Here is a 10,070-nt window from a genome sequence, read left to right on the forward strand (position 1 = left end):
AGGAAAAAGGTCTTAAGTGTGGAATTCGTAATGTAACAGCTTTGGTTTTCCTGTATCATTAAGGACCGGTATTTCAGGACGTTGTTGTAGTTGAAAAGTTGTAGTTTTCAATAGTGACGTTGGGATCAACATTCTGATTTTCTTTCTTGTATTCTTGTGCTAGAAAGCTGCCAGAAAAAAATCAGACCCTCTGGGGAAATTCAGGGTCTAATCAATGCCTTCCACCTGTTTTTGTTTTAAATACTGTATTGCTCAGTGGAGCTTAGGCATATCGCAGTACATCTAGCATGTAGTGTTTAGATATCTTAATGAATACCTTTAACTTTAAATAGTCTGCTTGTTCTGAGAGGTAAAGTTATTTTACCCTAAACAAAGACTGTGTGCTGTTTCACCCAGAGGAACCAATTTATTTTCCTTTCCTGAGTCCGTTTTGAAATGTGGAAGTACCCACAAGACTCCTGCTGCTGTAAGCCATGTCTGTCACAGTGTCAGCTCTGCCTTTTTACAAAGCACTGCCTTTCAAAAACCTGAAACGTTAAAAGGGATTTGTGCAAAGTTTTGAGACTTTCCAAGGAAATACAAATCAGAAATGCAGATTTTAGAACGGTGATGAAATGGTGTGCTTTGGGGATTATTTGAGAGCCTGAAGCTCTGTTGTGAGAAAGATTAGTTGCAGGGTTGTTTCAGTTTCATACCTAGCAGAATTGCAGATAAACTACTCTGGGGAAAAGCACAATAGTAAAATTGATTCATGTTGTCCTCTACACCAGCTGGAGTACTTGTGAGTAAAAGCATCCTTTTGTTTGTTAAATCTTGAAGGACGTATCATGAAACTGAAATGTTGACAGTCACCTTTTCCTTCCATTCATTCCTCCATCCCTTCATTCATTCCTTCATCCCTTCATATATATATATAAATATATATATATATATATATACAGGCAAGTGCTGAGAAATTTATTTATAAACAATAAACATTAAATAAATCAACATCTTGTCTTCATGACAAGCCAGTGACTTAGTAAAATTGCATAGGTATTAGTAAGGGTTCAAAGCCTGTACTTTATTTAATCAAAAGATCACAAAACCTACTGCATGTTGCAGGTAGTGGAAGAGTTAAAGATTAATGACTTTAATTTGCCTTTTAATATAGCATTTCTTCAGTAAAAGCCTCAAGTATAAAATTCAAGTGAACCATGACCGTAAGGTTAATGGATTTTCATCAGCTGAATTTTATAAGTGTAGCAAATAATTATTTGTCACGGTCTTCACTGCAATTTGGAAATACCCTTAGGAGGTTGCTATTGGTATAGAGAAGAAAACTACCCCATATTGATTCTTGCTTTTAATGAATAATCTCTTTAATACTTGTGTGGTTAGTTAGATCTCGTGATCATCCATTCAGTGCATGCTAGTTGTAGATAATTTTCAGTCTTATCAGTTTGTTTTCTGCCCCTTTCTTACTCTACTCTTCTAAGACAGCCTCTAAATTAGAGTTTTCAAGCTCCTTGTGTCTGTGCTTTAGAGGTGCTTAACATGTTTCTGATAGTAACAATTACAGAAGCAATTAATGGTTGGAACATTCATTTTTGAGGGGAGAAGCTTCAATTTAGAATACTCAATTCTAATCTTTGTTAATATTCTGTTTTCCATACTCAGATGTGGTTGGAAAAACTCTACGAGTTCTGCTTTATTGTGTCTAAATTTACATGTATACCTTGTCATCTTAGTTCAAAATATGGCTGGAATAGGTCTATCATCTTTTTTTCTTTTTTCTTCAATGTAACATTTTGTTTATAGTATATGTTTGTGTTTCAATTATACTCCTTTTAAAGTTATTGTACGAAATAAAATCCCAGCAATGTGATCCATTCTGACTCCTTGGGAGCTGTTGCAGTAAACACTCAAAATTTACAACATAATATAGAAGCTCTATCTTAATCTTAAATGTCACACATCGTATAATTCTTACAGGATGTATTTGGCATCACAGTAATAGAGTGAAGCAATACAAAAAAATACAGATGTGCAATATGTCTGATTTCAGTTACTGCTGCTCACAAAGCAGTATCTTACACACACTGTATATTTTGGTTTCTAGGCTTGTCAGCAGTCTGTATAAATACTTCAGTGTTGCATGAACGTAACATCTTTGTGTTTTAGTTTCTGTGACTTTTTGTAGTCTGCGTGTGCTATAAATTCTCTATGTTAAGAAAAGCCCCAAACTTTCTTTTCCTGAGGCATATAAAAAGTTTTGCATATTTGCAGACCTGTATAAGCAGACTGCAGGTGCCAAAATAATTACGGACTTCAGCAGAGAGGTGTTTGCAAAATCCCATCTGCAGTTCTTTTTACTATTACCCAAATTTAAATCTCTGAGATGCAATTTTGCTTGTAGACGATCGTCTCATGGTAATAATGCCTTCCAGTGACAATATTTTGTCAAAAATAATCAGTTTGTTTGTAGAGAGTGTTTATGGAATTTAAAAGCCACTGCTCTTAACATCCTCCATTCTTACATCATTCTATTGAGAAGCTGGGCCACCTGAAATTTATCAAAAATTAATGCTGATGTGAAGGGTGTGTATTGAAAGGCTGCCCAAATTTAGCTGATTCACGAACCTTAGGTTGAATACATTTGTAGATAATCCTTAGTATTCATATTCTGTACTGAACATCTGTAGGCCATGGGTGCAGTTTTTCCTTGCAACCAATCATCCCTCAAAAAGAGGTGCACGAAAGGTCCATGGCAAGAAATGTGATGGTTGTGACCCTGGACAAGAAAAGGGAAGAACTGATAAGGAAGCAGAGGAGAAAAAAGAGCAGAACCAAGGACAGGCTGCTCCTGTCCTGAGTATCGTGGACAAATCTAAAAGCAGAGAGCAGAAATGGAAAAACAGAAGTCAGACTGGGGAGCAAAAGTCAGAGAGAGAGTTGAGAAGAGGCACCTGGAAACAGAGCATAGAAAAAGGTTTGGGTTTACTGGAATTATTAATCATGGTCCAAAATGTAGTTTCAAGGGTCTTGATCTTGCTGGTGGCTCATGCTGATGTTATTCCACATGACAGAATCCAGCCAGCTTTTTGGTTTTCTTTCTTTGGAAAATGCTGCAGACCTTTCAGTTTTCCTGAACAGTTGGAGGATGATGCTATATAAAATCAGGGCCTGGTATTCTCTACTGCTTACAGTTCTTTTCTGTCCAGAAGCAGGGCAGGAGCCTCCTTTCAGATGAAGTTTTTATTCTCCTCAGGGTTTCTGTAGTAGTCATTACTGAGACTCACATGGGAAAAACACTCACATGCTGTGAGAAAAGTCAAGTCATGGGCTCTTCAAAGGTTGGTTTTGGGAAGCAGCTTCATTCAGTGCTTTTTGAGATGGAGAATGCTGAAAGTTTACAGAGTGATAAAGGCAATACCTGAGATTAATTGAGAACTCTTATTCAGGAAACTCCATAATATGAGACCTTTGGGGTACACACTGAAACTGGTAGGATCACCTCAAAACAGAATAAACCTGTGGTAAACTTCTGCCAATTTCTTGCGCCCTTCAGAAGGCATTAGCAGGCTCTAAAAAAAAGATTAAGAAAATTCATGGGCAGCATTTCCATAAACAGATACTAAAGGGAACAGGAACTTTCTGATCTTCCTACTCCAGTGATTTGGGGTGCTGTGGTGCACAGGGGGAGAGAGAGCCGTGTTGACCAGGCTGGCAGCATCTCCTGCTGCCTTTGTTGGGAATAAGACCTCTGGGCTAGATGGGTCATGGTCTCTCTCACCCCATAAATTAGCACTTGCTCTAATAAAATTTCAAGTTCAGTTGTCTTAAGACTCATTTTGGCGTATTTACACTGGGAAAATACCTATTTTAAGAAAGATTTCTCCTGAATCCTGTCCATTCATAGTCCTGGAATATCATCATCTCATCATATAGACTCATGTCCATATGATCTGACAGTATCATCTGGTATAGTCATCAGGTAAAGAAGGAAAATTATTCTTCAGGGTATTCAGTATGTATCTTGATTTTTTTTTTTCCCAATAGCATACAAGCAATACTAAAATAGATTGAAGATTACTGTTTGAAGAAGTCTTGACTCTGAAAACCAATGATATCCAGTCTTTCTTCATGATCTAGTTCCCAAATAAAGATTTCAAATACAGATTTGCCATCAGTCCCCATGATGCATACAAAACAGTGTGTATGCCATAGAATTTTTCACAGGCAGTTTCAGGGTGGATGATGAAAGGAAACACAGTCTGTTAAGAAAGGTGCATCATTATTTTATTAATCCAGTGCAGTAATCTAATAGTGCTGGTCTAAATTAATTTTAGTGATTCATATAACAGTTCAGTTCCTGTCAGCCTAGCAGAAGCTGAATGTTGGTATTAAAGACCCTTGGGGGAATGTCAGGTGCTATATTTTAATGCCAGCGCTGCTGCATCCTGTAAATCTAGCTAATTAGAAGAGTAAATTTCTTTAGCTGACCTCATATTGGATCTTTGGAACATGGAATAAATCACAGGTCAGGTGAGACTTAACTAGTGACATCTAATGTATTGGAGAGTCGTGCATAACAGCATTAATTCTCTTGCTGGGTAAAATAACAATAATGTTGCTTCCCAAAAGCTTGTGTTGATATCAAATTCTCCCTGGGCATTCAGCTATCAATAGGAAACCTTTTATTGAAAGGAAAAGTGGGGAAGTAAGAGCAACACACACATTTACCTGACAAATCTCTCTTTGCTTTGCCCCCAGGCCATTCAGCTGAGTCGGGATGGACAGTATCTGCTCACAGGTGGAGACAATGGGGTTGTCATGGTCTGGCAGGTGTGGGACCTCAAACGGCTCTTTGCTTACCCAGGGTGCGATGCTGGAATCCGTTCCATGGCCCTGTCCTATGACCAAAGGTGAGACCAAAGTCTGGTCTGAACAAGAGTGTTGGGGAATATATATTTACAGTTAAATTGCGTTTTTGTTGTTGTTCTGATTGTGGTTTTCTGTGGGTCACAGATCCTGGTGATTATCTTGAGAATTCAGTGTTGGCAAAAGATTTTTTTCTAACATGTTATATTCAAGGCAGATAATCTTTTTCAGGATTTCAGCTCTTTGGGGAATGAAGAGAGATCCAAGAAATCTTACTTTGGCAGACTTTCAAGATAGGCTGAGTTATTGGTCTGCACAAACGTACAGTGTGGGTCACATGGAGGTGGAAGGTTACATGTGTGCTTTCATCTCTCTTCTTTCACTTACAAGACGAATCACATTCCTAATTCCAGACTTTTATGTTTAAAATAGAACAGTTGGAATAGCTGCACAAGAAGATTCCCTCCACACACCCGTATATTTGCTACAGCAGTCATTCTCATTGCTAGGAAAGTTATTTTATCCACATACAGCATGAGCCTTTTTGAACACCACTCCTGCTGAAGGTGACCAGTTAAAATTTTTACTGCAGTTTCACATCACACTTTCCAGTGTATCTGTACTTGACAATGCTTCAGTGCTTTTATCACAGAAATATTGTTTATAAGATGGATGTTTCCCATTTCATCTCAACACCTTTAGCTTTCAGGCTAGGATTTTATTTCCTGTGGTGTATTTACTAAATCATGTTTCTGTGTACTTTTCAAGCAGATTTGTCTCCTAAATCCCTTAGGGATGTCTACATTGTGCAGTAAAACATGTTGTTGAGGCTCTTAGCCTTCCACTTACTGAAGTCCATACTGAATGTTTTTAAAATTTTTGTCTATACATAAAATTATATTACATAAAATGAAATTTTAAAATATCTAAACCAGTAAAACCTGTGGACTTCAATGAAACACTGAACAGCTTCTTGGTAAGCATAATTAGAGATTATTGGCATTTTGGATTAAATCCTTTTCCATTAAAAAAAGCCCTTGCTGTTAAATGTATTTTAAAAACTGGACTTACGGCTGTTGAATTTTTGACTTGGAAATGTTGCATTTAGAGAATCTTTAAACTGTAATTAATGACATGTTAATGAACTAAAATTTAATATGGACATAGAGAAATTTATCCATGGAGTCAAGTTAAAAACCTATTTACATCATATTCACTTTGGGTTGGAAGACAAGGAAGACTCAGAGTGTTTTACTCTGAGTAAAACAGGTAATTACTTAGCTGTTTATTTGGTATGCATGAATATAATGTGTTTGAGAGTGTGCAAAAAGACATTTTAACGTAACAGAAAAACAATCAAAATGGTATAGTTAACATGAAATAGGTGATCCTATCAAAATGCAATATTTTGATGATCTCATAGTTAATCTTTGTTTTGAAGAAAAGATTTGCAGCCTTTTACTCTGAATTTTTTAATTCTAAGGCTTTCTTCCCCCCAAATGACAGGATTTTATACATCCTTATAGTTCTGATTTTTGTAATACTATAATGAGACTGTAGAAAAGATGATCCTGAAACTCCTGTTATTGTGTTCTGTGTAAGGCTCATGGCTTTCCAAACACATCTAAACGATCTCCAGTAGCAGGCCAAGGGTAAGGAATTCGGAAGAAAGAATGTCTCTGTGGTACAGCTCAGGGATTGCTTTCAGGAGCTTCCAAAACAATCAAAGCCTTCAGTTTTAGTACTTCCAACTGAAGGCTTGTGCCCACACCCAGTTCCTTCATGTAGATGTGCTTAACTGGTGGAGTTGAAACCGAAATGAACACTTCTCCTGGCCTTCCTTCCCTTTGCTGCTACCCCAGGGCTTCATACGCACTCCAATACCTCCCAAAAACCAGCCAAGAAATAATCCTGGGGAATCCCAAGTGGCCTTGCAGGACAGGGATGCTGGTGAACAATTCTGTTGTCCAGCTCTCAGGTGTAGCTTCAGGCCAACCTCACAAAGTGTTTTGCGGTGCTTTGCGTGTTTTCTGACGGGTACATCTGCTTCCCTCAGGTGCATAATGACTGGAATGGCGTCCGGGAGCATCGTGGTTTTTTACAATGATTTCAACCGCTGGCACCATGAGTACCAAAACAGGTACTGACCTTCCCAGAGGCCGGGACAAGCACTGACAGGAGCAGCTGTGGCCAGGAGGGAGCTGCACACAGCACTGCCTCCCTCGGGGTCGAGCCACTACACGGCTCCTTATAAATACTTCTATTACATCTGAATGTAACTTAAATTTGCTTGAAGAAGCAACCTATTTTTTAAAGCTAATTGCTATTTTTGTAGACCTCGCTTGACTTTTTTGGGGGAAGGGCAAAGAAGCAGAAAACCAGCTGCTGGGTTCTGTAGTTAAAAAAAAAAAATCTATATTTTTAGTGACAATGAGAAATCTATTTTGATCCCTGTATGTAAACAAAACCTAAAGTAAAGATGGTTAAAACTCACATTCTACCTATATTATGAAGAAACAGATGTTCCATCTGAAGCTTTATCTATAACTTTGAGGAATATATGATTTTAACATAATGGAAATTAATTATGGTATTGGGGGAATTTTAATCTGTGCTATCCATACCACACTTTGTCTTGTACTTTTCCAAATGACTGTACTACTTCAGCACTGAAGTTTCTGGGAATCGAGGGGTAATATTTAAATTATGGTTAAGGTAATTTAAACGTTGCAAATCATTTCCATCAATGTTACTCTTTAAGCATGTTTCTAGGCCTAGACAATTAGTTCTTTTTTAGTTGTATGTTTTGTGCAGTTACGAGAGAAATCGGGAACGGAGCTTTTGTTACATCAAGTGTGAATCCTTTTTAGTTTCTACTTGGCATCTCCTTCAAAGCACACCAAAATGTGGATTGTTCCTCCAAATCAGAAAGCTCATTTTGAAGGCTTCAAACCAGAAGCCCACAGAGGCAGGTGTTTTTTAGCAGGGGCAAGTTCCAAAGCACATTTCTGCTGGTTGACTGTGAAAGCAGGGAGGCAGCAGGTGTTTGCTGGTGCACAGCCCCTATGCAGCAGCAGGCCACTTTTTTCTTTCTTTTTTCATCAGAACATGCCCCTGCAATACTGTAGCACATGCCATATTCCTTTTCTGCCTATAGCAACAATGTCTTTTGTATTTTGCTACCACCAAATGCAGTTGGATCCTGCCCAATCATATTAAATTACCTCTTTCTTTTAGGAAATGAAAAATAATTTATACTATGGAACAATAAGTTATTTTGGTGTTGCACAAATCTACTTTTCTACAAAATTGCTGTGCAGAACTCTGTGAAAATATTTGTGAAAAGAACTGTTATTGTTTTGTAAGTCTGTATTGCATAAAAATCTTCTTTGTATGTTGTGATCTCTGAGTTGAAATTTACATTCCATATCTGTATTGATACATAAATTTCTCTAGCTGCCTACTAGAGCAGTTCCTGGCTTTTCTAAGCATTTAACTACTCTCTCTTTCAGTAAAGATTTGGAATGAGAAAATTCAGTTTGAGTGAATAAATTAAATAAAATTACATTTGTAATTGAGACCTTCAGCAGAGTACTGGATTCTTGTGATTCGGGGTAAATTCCTAACAGAGGAAAAGTTGCCATGGCTGATGTATTTAATGTACTTTTGGTGTGCATGAAATGGTGTTTTCTGTGCTTTCTGCATTTTCATACTGAGGTGGTTGTGGTGTATCAGTAGTTGCATTTTCATGTTTTATATAGCACAAGGATGATGGGATTAAGCAAAGGCTGTAGTGGGTCGTGTCTGTGGGAAGTGCCTGCTGTACTGGGCTCTGTACACTGAACATTTGTTATGCAAAACTTGTATTTCACATTTCCTGAAGTTCAACAACATTCACGGCCTTGTACTAGCAGAGTTTGAGGGGAAATTGGAATTATCTTGAACTTAAATTTGCATTTGCCTCAAGCCATGGGTGGGTTTCCTAGACTGGGTGGAGGGAAAACAAACAAGAAGAAGATGTATTTTGCCAAATGGAAATCCTGAAAATCTTCTCTTTATAAGGAAACACTTCATTATTGATAGAAATAATAGCTTCTGATCTCAGAGCCAGAATATTTCCCAGGGAGTTGATTTGGTAGGTTGCTTGTTTTCGAAAGGGCTCCATTGGATCAGGAGCTTCTTTCCCAAACTGGAAGCACAAGTATACCTGTGTGTGCTGGCCTGAGTTGCATCTAACCCTCCTTGGGATGCAGCAGCTGCTTCTTCCACTTGCTGCAGCAGTGGTGTTTTGCCTTTGGAGTGCTGCAGCCCTTCTGTGGGAAAGGACATCTTCACCTTCTCCTCCATGAGCAAGCCTGCGAAGACTCACCTGTTCTGGACTGCTCTGGTGAGTAGGACATCCCCCTCCTTCCACAGATGAACCCAAATACCTTGGGCACCACCCTGGAGCCCAGGCATGCACTTGGATCTCAGTTTTGGCTGAAGTAGTCCACCTCATGCTGAGGTGCTGAGATGGAAGGCAGGGTTAAATTTCCAGCTACTCAGGGCAGCACTGTGTCACATGGATCACCTGAAATCTATTTATCAGCAGGTGCCAGGCATTAACCTGTAGCTGGGCCTCATTTGGCTGGTATTGGCAGAATATTCCTGAAGAAAGGGACAGACCCCTCTCCTCAAATGCATTTGTGCAGAGGGAGCATTTATGAAGAACATTTTTTTATGTGACAGTCTGGCCTTTCTTCTGCCCTGGTGAGTTCAAACAGAGCTACTGCCAGCTCTGGTTATGGAAAGTGCTCTGCAGCAGTGCTGCTTGGTTGGGTTGTGCAGTACTTGGCAAATGTCACTTGAAATCCCTTGTATAGAAATGCTGTAGGATCTGGCAAGGGAAGATGGGGTGGTAAAAATGGGGGTTTCTCTGAAGGAAGTTTATGTTGTGGTGCTACTGCAGGCAGAGGTAAATGAATGCTCTGAGACTTGAGAATATTTCTACAGTTCTTGGCAGTGTTGTGCTGTCTGTCTCTACACCTGAAGGCAAGCTGTGTGTATCTCTTATTATTTCTGGCCCTGACATCCTCTTGGTAGTCCTTCACCTATCTGTAGCTCTTTGCTCCTGATAAATATCCCAAAGAGCTGATCTGATACCAAGGTAACGGGAAGTGAATTTTATTGCAGCTTTGCTCAGGACATGATTGTTGTTAGTTGTGTAG

The 10,070-nt window shown here is 38.8% G+C and overlaps 1 protein-coding gene across 3 annotated transcripts in view; it reads left to right on the forward strand.

Annotated features, from left to right (window-relative positions):
* The window catches only part of LRBA (LPS responsive beige-like anchor protein), a 367,953-nt gene extending 359,504 nt beyond the window's left edge, over positions 1-8,449 (forward strand). For all 3 annotated transcript variants that reach the window (XM_058837408.1, XM_058837411.1, XM_058837409.1), the window contains exons 56-57: positions 4,756-4,907; positions 6,920-8,449. In XM_058837408.1, coding sequence (XP_058693391.1) covers positions 4,756-4,907; positions 6,920-7,010 — 243 coding nt within the window. In that variant the 3' untranslated portion in view covers positions 7,011-8,449. The remainder of the gene's footprint in view (positions 1-4,755; positions 4,908-6,919) is intronic.
* Positions 8,450-10,070: the final 1,621 nt, after the last annotated feature.

Source organism: Poecile atricapillus, chromosome 4 (assembly GCF_030490865.1).
Source record: "Poecile atricapillus isolate bPoeAtr1 chromosome 4, bPoeAtr1.hap1, whole genome shotgun sequence".
Taxonomy (NCBI): domain Eukaryota; kingdom Metazoa; phylum Chordata; class Aves; order Passeriformes; family Paridae; genus Poecile; species Poecile atricapillus.